The sequence below is a fragment of the Cervus elaphus genome, chromosome 3 (assembly GCF_910594005.1).
Source record: "Cervus elaphus chromosome 3, mCerEla1.1, whole genome shotgun sequence".
In the NCBI taxonomy this organism is placed as follows: domain Eukaryota; kingdom Metazoa; phylum Chordata; class Mammalia; order Artiodactyla; family Cervidae; genus Cervus; species Cervus elaphus.
The window spans coordinates 10,393,621-10,408,971 of NC_057817.1; the positions used below are offsets into that span (position 1 = coordinate 10,393,621).

The following is a 15,351-nucleotide window of genomic DNA, read 5'->3' on the forward strand; positions in this document are numbered from 1 at the left end:
ACTTTTCCAACAAAGGTCCATCTAGTCAAGGCTATGGTTTTTCCAGTGGTCATGTATGGATGTAAGAGTTGGACTGTGAAGAAAGCTGAGCGCCGAAAAATTGATGCTTTTGAAATGTGTGGTGTTGGAGAAAACTCTTGAGAGTCCCCTGGACTGCAAGGAGCTCCAACCAGTCCATCCTAAAGGAGATCAGTCCTGGGTGTTCACTGGAAGGACTGATGCTGAAGCTGAAACTCCAAAAGTTTGGCCACCTCATGTGAAGAGCTGACTCACTGGAAAAGACCCTGATGCTGGGAGGGATTGGGGGCAGGAGGAGAAGGGGACAATAGAGGATGAGATGGCTGGATGGCATCACCGACTCGATGCACAAGAGTTTGGGAGTTGGTGATGGACAGGGAGGGCTGGCATGCGGCGATTCATGGGGTTGCAAAGAGTTGGACATGACTGAGCAACTGAACTGAACTGAACCTTAAAAGGTGCTAAGATTAAGAAAGCTAAGGAAAGACTGTATCAAACTAAAGGAAACTAAGGAGATACAGCAACTAAACAGAATATGTGATTCTGAACTAGACCCTTTTGCTATAATTTAGGATATGATTGGGACAACTGGTGAAATTTGATGATATCTGAATAAACTAGATGGTAAAAAAATGTGTCAATGTCAATTTTAATTTTCTATTTTGAAGAGCTATGCTGCAGTTATGCAGGAGATCTTCTTTGTAGAAAACACACAGGGAGGTACTGGGGGTAATAAGGCATCAAGTTAGCAACTTACTCTCAAACATTTTAAGGGGAAAAAAAATTCTCTACACAGTACTTGTAACTTTTCAGTTAGGCTGAGAATGTTTTAAAGGGAAATCAATAAATGAATCAAAGAAAGAAGTAAAATAAAATTCATAAATGCCCTCTCACAAAATGCTCTTGATTATATAAACTGATAAACTTTTCTTCATAAGTAATTTAGGCAATATGTTGAGAAATTTTTAGTCTTAAACATGCATTTTATGGGGAATTCCCCGGTGGTCTCTTGTGGCTCAGCTGGTAAAGAATCCACCTGCAATGCAACAGACCTGGGTTTGATCCCTGGGTTGGGAAGATCCCCTGGAGAAGGGAAAGGCTACCCACTCCAGTGTTCTGGCCTGGAGAATTCCACGGACTATAGTCCATGGTGTTGCAGAGTCAGACACGACTGAGCAACTTCCATTTTCACTGGTGGTCCAGCAATTAGGATTTTGTGCTTCTACTGCAGGAAGAACCGGTTCCATCCCTGGTGGGGAACTAAGATCCTGCAAGTCATGAGGGATAGCTAATAAATAATTTTTAATTATTACGACCTTTGACCCAATAAGTTTATCTCTGGTAATCTGGCCAAAGAAAATAATTCAAAACAAGTTTAATTTATATAGATGTTAATTTCAGTAGTACTCATAATAGTAAAAATGTTTAACCACTGAGGAATCCTATTAATGGGAAATTTGTGTCAACTACTACTCACATTAAAAAAGAAAATTCTATGCCAGTGAAAATAATATATAAAGAGATTTGAACAACATGAAAAAAATGTTCATGCTCTAACACTTACAAAGAGAATTTTGGCAATATCATCAAAATTACAAACATGTATTCCTTTTCACTCAGAAATTCCAGTGCTAGGGGGTTTTATCCTACTGATTTATACACACATATAAAAAGACTATAAGTTTCTTATATATTGAAAGGTTTTTTTACCACTACATTGTTTGTAGCATCAAAAACTTACATGTTTCAACTAAATGTCCATCAAGTCAGAAAAATTATCCTACTGATTTATACACACATATACAAAAGACTGTCAGAAAAATTACATCTATAAAACAATATTCTGTGGTTTCAAAAAAGACAATAAGGAAGCTCTTTATGTACTATCGCAGAAGCCTCTCTACAATATTAAATGAAAAGAACAAGCTGCAAGAGTGTGCCTAAAATTAGGAATATATATATTATACACACACACACAGAGAAACGTAAACTTGTTTCTGGACGACCTCGAGAAGAATGTACAGGAAAAGAAAGCACTAGTTGCCTCCAAAGAAGGTAACCACGTAGCTGAGAGAGACTTTTTACTATTTTATCCCTTCCTATGCTTTTTGAATTTTTTAGCATGTGACATTATGTTTCCTTCTAAATTAATTAAGCCTAATGTTGAAAATTTAATAAAGAGTTTACAAAAATATATAAAGAAAGGCACTTTCCTGTCTTTCACATTTTCTTTTTTTCACATTTTCCATTGATCCTGTATTATTTAGTCAGAGATTTAATATATTACTTTAAAAACTGACAGGATTAGGCATGACTACCTAAGGAAAAATGTGGTTAAAATGTGTAACCTCAAAGGTAAAAATGAAAGAAAAAATTTTAAAGGCTCATATTTTATTACTACTACTCCATATTATTTGAAAAAAGCCAAACAGAAACTTAAAATACTCTAACCTTTCATAAAGCATACTGTTACCCCAAATCCATGTTCCCATTTCATTCTTCATTTCAAACAACTTGTTTCACTGAATGGCTAAGATTCACACGTGCCCTGTGTGCTCAGTCGTGTCCGACTCCTGGCAACCCCACGGACTGCAGCCCGCCAGGCTCTTCTGCCCACGGGGTTTCCCAGGTAAGAACACTAGAGTGGGTTGCCATTTCCTCCTCCAGAGGATCTTACTGACCCAGGGATGGAAGCTGTGTCTCTTGTGTCTCCTGCACTGTAGGTGAATTCTTTACCACTGTGCTACCACATAGATAAGGCTAAGAAACAAAGCCTTTCTCTCTGATCTGTTCAAAAACAGAAAGCCTTAAAACAACCAATGAAGACTTCCTTGGTGGTCCAGTGGTTAAGAATCTGCCTGCCAATACAGGGCACATGGGTTCAATCTCTGGTCCAGGACGATTCCACATGCTGCAGGACAACCAAGTCCATTCACAACTACTGACCTGAGCGCCCTGGGCCAGTGCTCTACATCAAGAGAAGCCTCCACAGCGAGAAGCCCGAGCACCGCAGCTCGAGAGGAGCCTCCACCTGCCCCCACTAGAGAAGCCCTCAGGCAGCAATGGAGACCCAGCGCAGCCATAAATACATAATAATTTTTTTTGATTGCCAATATTTTCTTTCTGTTTATTGTTTTTGAAGTTGGAATTATAAATAAAATCTATCCTATCTTAGAGCAACAAAATATATGAGTTTAGGTAGTAACTCAGAGAGAGGCCAACTATGTAGACAGAAGAGTTCTTGTTCCCATTCCAACTTCAATGTGGCAATCTGCAACCCATGGGAGACTCTGCTTCTCTTTCATCCTAAGCACACAGCCTGAAAAACAGATACTTAAAACCAAGATCACCAGTGAGTCACATCCCAACTGCTAATGAAATAAATAAAAATGAGAGAAATGAAGGGGAGATCTAGGAAGAGACTAGTAAAGCTACAGGAAAGAAGTTAAACTGCAAGAGACCAAATCAGTTGACACGTCTCCATATCTGGGTTTAAACCTGAGAATAAGCTAAACACTAAGCCCCCCACAGCTCCAAAAGGGTAAGGACTTCATTCAACACAAATAAATCAGCACTCTTTCCAAAAGTTGCTGCCTAATGTTAAGTGACATGACCAAGAACTGAAACCAGGTCCAGATTCTTAATCAAAATGCTATACTGTCTCTATCCTAACAAATTAAGCCTATTTCTTCACCTGGAATATGTACAGGTTTCATTTCAACTTTGTTGTGATACACAAAGGATATAAAGATAGTTTAATGTAATAGGGTACTACTTCTCCTAGTAGTAGCAACTGTGATACGGGGGAACAGACAAACCTGTGTTACTCTATGATTCACCACCTCAATATCTGCCTCAAAGAGAAGAGGAAAGAGAAATTTTGCATTCATATCCAAACCACTTCAAAATATGTTGCCTCTTTCAGCTAAATGCCTTCTATTATAACCCTGCAAGTTAATAGACAAGCTTATATTTCATCTTTTTTCATCAGTAAAACAGGGAGATGTATGTACTGCTTGGAAACCCCTTTTAAAGTGGTATCATAATAAAATGGATTAAAAATATCAAATGCTGAAAAGATAACATGGTAGTTTAACATATCAAAATATCGTCAAATTAATTTAAGATTAAATATATACAGATCATTCCCAAATGACAGTTTGTATGGAATGATTCTGCACAGCAATCTGCTTTAAACTGAGGCACTCCAATGCCAACATCTTCCAATTCTCTGTGCCACAAGAAGCCAAGATAACCGCTAATTTGAAACTGACCTAAATTTTCTTTTGAAAAGTATTTTATAATTACACAGAAACATTGATGTATCTGGCAATTCACAATACTACATATTGCATTTTATTATGTTTAAACATTTCACTTAGTAGAAGCTTGTTATTCAACTCTACTTGCTATATAATTCTAAAGTAAATATCAGCTGAGAACAGAACTGTCTGCTAAACCTTACTTCTTTAAGAGCAAAAAAGCTAATTACTTTTCCTGGTTATTTTCACAATGAATACTGTTTAGACCTGCTTGGTTAATCAGTAAATATTCATTGATCAGGATTTAAGGACCAAATACTGCTTACATCAAAAGGTATTTACACATAAGGAAAATACATAGTTAAATTCATTTAAAGTACTTCAGTGGAGCTGATGCAATTAAAATTGGAAAAATTACTGACAGTAACTTAAAAAAACTATTGTTAAAATAGCTAGTGACGTTCTAGAATTTCTAAATACTCACTTGTAGCAGGTAAGCACTTCCTGGGTCTAACAAGCTCACAGCCTCGTTCTGTACTGTGTTCTGCTGTGTGATCGCATCTTCTCGTTTCCGCTCTTTCTGCCCAGCTTCATCATCTTCATACTCATCTAAGCACTGAAAGAAAGAACAGCTTTCATTTTATTGCTATATAATATTAATAAAATGTTTTAATAGTACGTGGAGACAAATTTGATAGCAAGTAGAAATATGGAGCATTCAGAAACTACACAATAAAAGTGTTCCTTTCAACAACAGGTGCATTTAATTCCTATAAGCTAAATTATCTGCTTAAAACCCAAATCTCCACATTCACACCCCTGTCAACATCTTTTCTCGAGGCTCTGACTACTAGTGACAGGGTTTGCTTAAAGCTAGGGTTCATTTTCTCTCTATCACTCTATCTTCAAGTAAATGGACTGTGTACCTTAAAGCACTTTTTGGAGGGTAATAAAGATATACCACATAGACACAGAATGCAGAATCTAATGGAAGATGTGTACGCATGTGTGTGTATGTGCACAGATAACTCAATGATAGTGGCCCTTTTTCTACCTTAGTAGTACCTATGAGTATTTTCACTTTAAGAGTGAGTCTTCAACGAAAGACTCTGTAGAACCTGTAATTTAAAAAATGAGTTTAATTTGGAATTGCAAATACAGGAAAAAGAATTTCAGATGATGGGAAGCGCATACAGAAAAGCTTGCATGAAAAAGCACTGTTTAAAAAATTGAATCAATAGCTGCATTATCTACCTCCAGGCTTCGTCCATGGCGGGGAACAACCCACAAACAAAAAACAAAACGCTATCCGTTACACCCAATGTGAAATGGTGGTCATCTAATCCATGTAACTGAACACATTCTTAACCAATACAGTGCCTTTGTGTGTTCTGTAAGAGACAAAAAAATAAATAATATCTCTGCAGGCACTCTGAGATACACCTATGGCAGGACGGCAGGAAAGACAACAGGATCCACATACTGTACACAGAGAAGAGAAAGACTGAAGCCGCTGTGCAAAGCCAGGATCACTGGCGCTTACGGCACAGAGGGACACGGAAAGTCAGCAGCACGTTCAGACACAGGGGCCACGTGGGGGATGTGGAAGAAGCATCTGTCTGAGATGTAATGGAGAGAAAGCTGGGGGACGGAACGGAAGGGATGAATTAAAGAACAAGTAGGCTGAGACTCCAGAAAACATTCAGGGTCCCTCCTATAATGCAACTGTGTACAGGAGTCGCCTGGCCCTCATCTCCTCACCCTGGGGAAACTAGGGCTTAGGTAACTAGTACAAGAAATGTGATAAGATTGTGGCTGCCGCTATTGCTGCAACAAACTGCTCCTGACTCTGACCCAGGAGACTAGTGTCTTCTACCAGGATCCATGAGCCCACAGGAAGCTAACTAACTTGTTAGCCTGTGAGAGGCTAAGATCTCAGATCCTTTAAAGTTCTTGACAGGGGCGAGTAATGGAAAGGCATATGCTCTGTTCACAAAGAAATACAGATTTAAAAAAAAAAAGAAATACAGATAATAAATAGCCTTAGAAGTCTGCACTTTTGATTACATAACATGGAAAGATGTTCTACTGATACAATTCCCTGGAATATAAATAAAACATGATCAAGACTGATTTGGGGCAGGAACCTGTACCAGCAATTCCGAGTTCTGACTAATAGGGACAGGGACCAAAAGTGGAAAGACTAGTTAAACAACATAGTAGGCAATGTGGTCCTATGAAAAATGATATATTCGGGAATTCCCTGTCGATCCAGTGGTTAAGACAGTGCTTTCACTTCTGGGGCCCACATTCAATCCCTGGTTGGGGAACTAAGATCCCACAAGCCATGCAGCAGGGGCAAAAAAAAAAAAAAAAAAGATATATCTGAGGTAGGAAACAGACTCAATAAAAGAAATCTAGTAAAGGGTACCAAAGTTTAAGACATTAGTACTGATGAGAAGAAGAAAAACCTCTCTTAGGACTTTTAAAAAGACTTTTTCAAACCAACAGATAAATGTTTTAGGCCAAAATAACAACAAAATTTAAATGCAAAGCCATACTTAAAAGACACTGATGTCCACTATCAACACAGATGTTAACATCACTCTGGAAGTGCTATCTGATAAAACTAGGGAAGAAGAGTAAGAGATTTCAGCATTAGAAACAAATTTTCATCATTTCAAGTATATGAAAACTTATGATAAAGATGCTAGAAAAGAGAAAGGAGTACAGAAATTCCCCAATAAATAGTACCAAGGGGTCAACAGAGGCTTCCCAGGGGGCGCTAGTGGTAAAGAACCCACCTGCCAATGCAGGCGATGCAAGAAACACAGGTTCAATCCCTGGGTCAGGAAGATCCCTGGAGAAGGAAATGGCAACCCACTCCAGTATTCTTGCCTGGAAAATTCCACGGATAGAAGAGTCTGGCAGGTTACAGTTTATGGGTTCGCAAAGAGTCAGACACACTAAGCAACTAACACTTTCACTTCACAAAGAAAGAAATGCTAGTGGAGGTTTTAAAATGCGTTCTATGTTAGATTTAAAAATTATAAGAATTTGGATTTTGGAATCCAAGAGACAAAGATTCAAATTCCAGGTTGGTCACTTAAAATAGTAATAGCATCTACTAATAACTGAATATCATCTAGGTATGTAGACCACTGTTAAGCACTGGCAGCTAGTATTTCAAACACAGGTAATTTTCACCAAAATCACAGAAGGTGTGTGCTACTTTATATAAGAAGAATGTGAGGATTAGAATTAAGTAAGAAGCTGAAGGACACAAAGTTGTTGAGGGGTGCAGTCAGAACTCCAACCCAAGCAGCTTAAACCACAAACTCAATTTTCCAACTACCACGTATAACCTATTTATCAGACATGAAATCCATTCAGTGCACCATAACCCAGAGTTCAAACGAAGAAAAAGAACAGAAGATATCAGTGAGCACTTTTCAGTGGAACTTTGGTTTCATATTGTTTGTGAGGGTCTTAGGTCAACTTACAGAACAGAGTTACTGGAAGTTACAGGACAAATGGAGTAGCTAAGAGCTAACCATTGCTGTAGCTGGAAAACAGAAATATATTCATCTACTCTGTAGTTCTGCATATGTTAAGATTTCTACCTTTGTTTTTCCATTTTAAAGGGATTTCTAGGAATTCCATCAGGTCTCATTTCCATGTTTATTTCCGTCACTGACAGCAGACCAAACTTCCCCAGGTCTCACCCAACACTAGTACAGACTCTTCTTTCCATACTGCCTGGTACAGTCCTTAATCTGGCCCAATCCTTTGTCCCTCCTCTCCCTTCTAAATCATTCCTTAGTGTCCTCTGGAATTCCTGCTGATTAACATTTTGCTTTCCTCAGCTACAGAATGAAATCTAGTTGGCTCCTTGAAAAAGACCTTTCTCCAGTAAGTTTCACTCACCTTGAACCTATTTGTTTTTGAAGTTCTTTCATACCTTTGGGCCTGGTGAAAGGAATCCCTATTCTTTGACTGTTTCTCTGGCCAATGATTCTTATTCAGTCAATATCACATCCTACGAAGCAGGCAATTTTGTGGAGGAATTTCTGCTCATGTTGATAATTTAAAAAAATTACTTGTTTATGGATCAGAAGCATGAAATGGATATCTTGCATCCGAAAAATTAGTCCCTCTAAGAAAGAACTAACTCACATCCCATCCAAATGTAAACTGTAATACTGAACAGTCATGCAGAAGAAAAATCTATTTACAATTTAGTCAGTTCAGTTCAGTCAACTCAGCCGTATCTGACCCTGTGACCGCATGGACTGCAGCACACCAGACTTCCCTGTCCATCACCAACTCCCGGAGTTTACTCAAACTCATGTCCATTGAGTCGGTGATGCCATCCAGCCATCTCATCCTCTGTCATCATTCTCCTCCTGCCTTCAGTCTTTCCCAGCATCAGGGTCTTTTCCAATGAGTCAGCTCTTCACATCAGGTGGCCAAACTTTTGGAGTTTCAGCTTCAGCATCAGTCCTTCCAATGAATGCTCAGGACTGATTTCCTTTAGGATGGACTGGTTGGATCTCCTTGCAGTCCAGGGGACCCTCAAGAGTCTTCTCTAACACCACAGTTCAAAGGCATCAAGTCTTTGCTGCTCAGCCTTCTTTATCGCCCAACTCTCACATTCATACATGACTACTGGAAAAACCGTAGCCTTGACTAGAGGAACCTTTGTTGACAAAGTAATGTCTCTGTTTTTTAATATGCTGTCAAGGTTGGTCATAATTTTTCTTCTAAGGATCGTTTTTTAATTTCATGGCTGCAGTCACCATCTGCAGTGATCATGGAGCCCAAAAATTACCTGAGTCTAAACACATTTTAGAAGCAGCAGCTGTGCGACAGTGCAGGAGCAGCTGAGAGGAGCTACCCCAAGCCCGAGGCAAGGAGCAGCGGCTGCGCTTTGCTGAAGCAGCCATGAAGAGAGGCCCCACGTCCAAGCTAAGAGAAACCCAAGTGAGACGGCACGTGCTGAGAGAGGGCGTCAAAGGGCAGATACACTGAAACCACAATCACAGACAACTAGCCAATCTGATCAGACGGAACACAGCTTGTCTAACTCAATGAAACTAAGCCATGCCGTGTGGGGCCACCCAAGACAGACGGGACATAGTGGAGAGGTCTGACAGAATGTGGTCCACTGGAGAAGGGAATGGCAAACCGCTTCAGTATTCTTGCCTTGAGAACCCCATGAACAGTATGAAAAGGCAAAAAGATAGGACACTGAAAGATGAACTCCCCAGGTGGGTAGGTGCCCAATATGCTGCTGGAGAGCAGTGGACAAATAAGAATGAAGGGATGGAGCCAAAGCAAAAACACCACCCAGTTGTGGGTGTGACTCGTGATAGAAGAAAGATTCGAAGCTGTAAAGAGTAATATTGCATAGGAACCTGGAATGTTAGGTCCATGAATCAAGGCAAATTGGAAGTGGTCAAACAGGAGATGCAAGAGTAAACGTTGACATTCTAGGAATCAGCGAACTAAGATGGACTGGAATGGGTGAATTTAACTCAGATGACCATTATATCTATTACTGTGGGCAGGAGTTCCTTAGACGAAATGGAGTAGCCCTCATAGTTAACAAAAGAGTCCGAAATGCAGTACATGGATGCGATCTCAAAAATGACAGAATGATCTCTGTTTGTTTCCAAGGCAAACCATTCAGTATCACGGTAATCCAAGTCGATGCCCCGACCAGTAACGCTGAAGAAGCTGAAGTTGAACGGTTCTATGAAAACCTACAAGACGTCTTAGAACTCACACCCAAAAAAGATATCCTTTTCATTATAGGAGGCTGGAGTGCAAAAGTAGGAAGTCAAGAAATACCTGGAGCAAGAGGCAAATTTGGCCTTAAGAGTACAGAATGAAGTAGGCTAATAAGAGTTTTGCCAAGAGAACGCACTGGTCACAGCAAACACCCTCTTCCAACAACACAAGAGAAGACTCTACACATGGACATCACCAGATGGTCAACACCGAAATCAGACTGATTATATTCTTTGCAGCCAAAGATGGAGAAGCTCTATACAGTCAGCAAAAATAAGACTGGGAGCAGACTGTGGCTCAGATCATGAACTCCTTATTGCCAAATTCATACTTAAATTGAAGAAAGTGGGGAAAACCACTAGACCATTCAGGTATGACCTAAATCAAATCCCTTATGATTACACAGTGGAAATGAGAAATAGATTTAACGGACTAGATCTGATAGACAGAGTGCCTGATGAACTATGGTTGGAGGTTCATGACATTGCACAGGAGACAGGGATCAAGACCACCCCCATGGAGTAAGTAAGTAAAGTCGCTCAGTCATGTCCGAATCTTTGCGACCCCATGGACTGTAGCCTAGTAGGCTCCTCTGTCCATGGGATTTTCCAGGTAAGAGTACTGGAGTGGGTTGCCATTTCCTTCTCCAAGGGATCTTCCTGACCCAGAGATCGAAACTGGGTCTCCAGCATTGCAGACAGACGCTTTACCATCTAAGCCACCAGGGAAGCCCAATGGAAAAGAAATGCAAAAAAGCAAAATGGCTGTCTGAGGAGGCCTTACAAATAGCTGTGAAAAGAAGAGAAGAGAAAAGCAAAGGAAAAAAGTAAAGATATACCCATTTGAATGCAGAGTTCCAAAAAACAGCAAGGAGGGATAAGAAAGCCTTCCTCAGTGATCAATGCAAAGCAACAGAGGAAAACAATAGAACAGGAAAGACTAGAAATCTCTTCAAGAAAATTAGATACACCAAGGGAACATTTCATGAAAAGATGGGCTCAATAAAGGACAGAAATGGTATGGACCTAACAGAAGCCAAAGATATTGAGAGAGGTGGCAAGAATACACAGAAGAACTACACAAAAATTATCTTCATGACCCAGATAATCACGATGGTGTTATCACTCACCTAGAGTCAGATTATCCTGGAATGTGAAGTCAAGTGGGCCTTAGGAAATATCAATACGAACAAAGCTAGTGGGGGTGATGGAACTCCAGCTGAGCTATTTCAAATCCTAAAAGATGATGCTGTGGAAGTGATGCATTCAATATGTCAGCAAATTTGGAAAACTCAGCAGTGGCCACAGGACTGGAAGAGGTCAGTTTTCATTTCAATCCCAAAGAAAGGCATTGCCAAAGAATGCTTAAACTACCACACAATTGCACTCATCTCAAATGCTAGGAAAGTACCTTCACTTTCATGCACTGGAGAAGCAACTGGCAACCCACTCCAGTGTTCTTGCCTGGAGACTCCCACGGACAGCAGAGCCTGGTGGGTGGCCGTCTATGGGGTCGCACAGTCGGACACGATTGAAGCGACTTAGCAGCAGCAGCAGCAGTAGTAAAGTAATGCTCTAGATTCTCCCAGCCAGGCTTCAGCAATACATGAACCGTGAACTTCCAGATGTTCAAGTTGGTTTTAGAAAAGTCAGAGGAACCAGAGATCAAATTGACAACATCTGCTGGATCATCAAAAAAGCAAGAGAGCTCCAGAAAAAACATCTATTTCTGCTTTATTGACTATGCCAAAGCCTTTGACTGTGTGGATCACAAGAAACTGTGGAAAATTCTTAAAAGAAAAAAAAAAAAATTCTTAAAAGAGATGGGAATACCAGACCACCTGACCTGCCTCCTGGTAAACCTATATGTAGGTCAGGAATCAACAGTTAGAACTGGACATGGAACAGCATACTGGTTCGAAATAGGAAAAGGAGTACGTTAAGGCTGTATATTGTCACCCTGCTTATTTAACTTATATGCAGATACATCATGAGAAACGCTGGGCTGGAGAAAGCACAAGCTGGAATCAAGATTGCCAGGAGAAATATCAATCACCTCAGATATGCAGATGACACCACCCTTATGGGAGAAAGTGAAGAGGAACTAAAGAGCCTCTTGATGAAAGTGAAAGAGGAGAGTGAAAAAGTTGGCTTAAAGCTCCACATTCAGAAAACTAAGATCATGGCATCTGGTCCCATCACTTCATGGCAAATAGATGGGCAAATAGTGGAAACAGTGGATGACTTTATTTTTCTGGGCTCCAAAATCACTGCGATGGTGATTGCAGCCGTGAAATTAAAGGACGCTTACTCCTTGGAAGCAAACTTATGACCAATCTAGACTGCATATTAGAAAGCAGAGACATTACTTTGTCAACAAAGGTCCATCTAGTCAAGGCTATGGTTTCTCCAGTAGTCATGTATGGATGTGAGAGTTGGATTATAATGAAAGCTGAGTGGCAAAGAATTGATGTTTTTGAACTGTGGTGTTGGAGAAGACTCTTGAGAGTCCCTTGGACTGCAAGGAGATCCAACCTGTCCATCTTAAAGGAAATCAGTCCTGGGTTTGTTCATTGGAAGGACTGATGTTGAAGCTGAAGCTCCAATACTTTGACCATCTGATGCAAATAACTGACTCATTTGAAAAGACCCTGATGTTGGGAAAGACTGAAGGCAGGAGGAGAAGGGGATGACAGAGGATGACATGGTTGGATGGCATCACCGACTCAATGGAGATGGGTTTGGGTGGACTCCAGGAGTTGGTGATGGACAGGGAGGCCTGGTGTGCTGCAGTTCATGGGGTCGCAAAGAGTCGGACATGACTGAGCAACTAAACTGACCTGAACTGAAGACACATTTTATGGGGGTGGGAAGAGGGTGTTGGGGGTGGATATTTCAGGATTTTAAAATACATAGGGATTTTTTTTCCAAGAAGATAACTAACCTTTAAAAGCAGAGAATAAGATTTCGTTTTTGTTAATAATATTATTTAAGTTGCTCAACATTTTGGAAAATGTCACTGGCAGCAAAGCTATTTGTGGTATTTGACTCAGTAATAAAGCACACTTTTATCAGTCCAAAAAAAGGTTTTTAAGATATCAAACATTTAGTAAGTTCAAAGACCAAATTAACTAAAGAGGACCCATTTCATGATAGCTTTTCACTACCAATTTTTAAAAGGAGACTCCCACAGAATTCAGGAATCCAGAAAAAAGCAACCAACATATCATATGCCTACTTTAAACACAATATGTATTAACTTATTTTTTCTTTCTTCACAGTATCCTTTTTAAGTGCTTCTAATATACGGAGAGGGGCTTCCCAGGTGACACTAATGGTAAAGAACCTGCTGACCAATGGAGAAGACAGAAGAGATGCAGGTTTGAACCCTGGGTCAGCAGGATCTCCTGGAGGGAATGGCAACCTACTCCAGTATTCTTGCCTGGAGAATCCCAGGGACAGAGGAGCCTAGTGGGTTACAGTCCATTCGGTCGCAAGTGTCTGACATGACTGAAGCGACTCGGCGTGCTTGCATATATGGAGAAGAGATATAGTCAACAGAGCATTTTACTTACATCAGTTAGAATTCTTGGACAGTAAAGGTATACCTACGCACAACAATCATCACTCAGAGCTATTATTTTTCTGAAACTATGCACATTCAACTAAAAAAAGTACAATTTTTAAAAATTTCATATGCATTAAAAATCATTTAAACTAATTTTTAATATAATAAATGCCTAAGCCAGGTTTTGACACTTTCATAATTAGAATAAATTGTGTGGTCTACTATCTAGTTTTTGAAACACCTAGAGACTGCTTCACATTCCTTTTCCTCATTTGTTCCCTTTCATAAGTGAGGAGTCTTACAAATGAATCAAACAATTCATTCACCTCCAAACATTAGTTCATAAAATCCATTTAAAAATATTAGTTCCCTTAATTTTCAGAATCCCTCCCCCAAAACATAGTATCTTATTTTTCTTTCCAAATGCCTCAGTCTCTGTGACCTATGCACATCTGATCTTAATATAAGGAATCCATACAAATTCTACAGGTGTTTTAGTTTTTCAGAATATTTTTGCACATTATAATTACTTCTCTATAAGATGCTAACACTAGGGAACAGCAGTACATTTTCATCATATGAATCAGAATGAGACACATAATTACAACAGAACTAAATACCCAAGTAAGCTTAATTATATCAATGTACCAATAAATCATACAAATGTGGCTCTAAAAGCATGCTGATGTCCCCTTTGCATTTTAAAGAAAATCAATTAAGCAATCTAAGCAAAGCTTTTAGAAAAAAGAAATAACTATACAGCTCCAGGGGAGGGGGAAAATTCTGTATTTGGGATCACACAATTATAAACCATGAATTTGGTTTATAAGTGCATGTGCTCCCCAAAATGAAAGTTACTATGTCCATGAAAGATATTAGGAGAGTTTAAAGATAGATTCCACTCATTTTCTTCAGAGAGACCATGCCAATCCTATCAGCACCACTGTTGCTTTATCTGCCTCCCTCTTGGTAATGTACTTTTTTCCATCCTTCATTAGTCCTTTATCTAGCATATACTACTCTGTCATCACTCAGCCTCTGCCTAGCTTTTCCTAGCCTTCCCACTCTGCTCCTGAGTCAAGAAATGGTTAAACAAAAGAAACTTAACAGCACAGCAAAAAGAATACTGAAATAAGATCAAATTAATATAAGCATTCTTATGTAAAAACAACTAAGCAAAATAAATGACTGTGGTTCTTACATTAGGTAGCTGAAAAAGGTCCCATGTATCTGTAATACAATGATTTTAAACTTCTACAAATAAGTATGTGCCCACGTAGAGACCCACACACACACAGCCTTAAGCTAGAAAAAGTTTGGGAACTAAGTGGGGTAAATTAAAATGTATGAATTTTCAAGACTAATCATTAAACCTCCTGATTAACGTTGTAAACTAGCAACCAATTTCATCTATCACACTGAATCAGTTACGCTGTCTAACAACTTGGTAACATACAACGTAAGTACTTTGAGTTCATGAATTTAAAAGCTGAATTTGCACCAAGGTTAGACCTTAGACTAAAAACAGCAATCTTAATTATAAAGAACCTGAAAATATAACACTGTAAAAAACGGAAAATGAAAACAGAATTTCATTTTCCACAATTTTAAAGTACCTTCCCCACCCACAAATTCTACACTGATACTATTAGACACGACTCAGCCAAGGACAATTCAACCATACTACCTCCTGCTGGGATCCCATCAGATC

At 39.5% G+C, this 15,351-nt stretch overlaps 1 protein-coding gene across 1 annotated transcript in view; it reads right to left on the reverse strand.

The window, feature by feature from the left end:
- PAWR (pro-apoptotic WT1 regulator) overlaps window positions 1-15,351 on the reverse strand; it is a 116,868-nt gene that overhangs the window by 34,570 nt on the left and 66,947 nt on the right. The window contains exon 2 of the mRNA XM_043880242.1: window positions 4,765-4,896. Within this exon, the coding sequence (XP_043736177.1) occupies window positions 4,765-4,896 (132 nt within the window). The remainder of the gene's footprint in view (window positions 1-4,764; window positions 4,897-15,351) is intronic.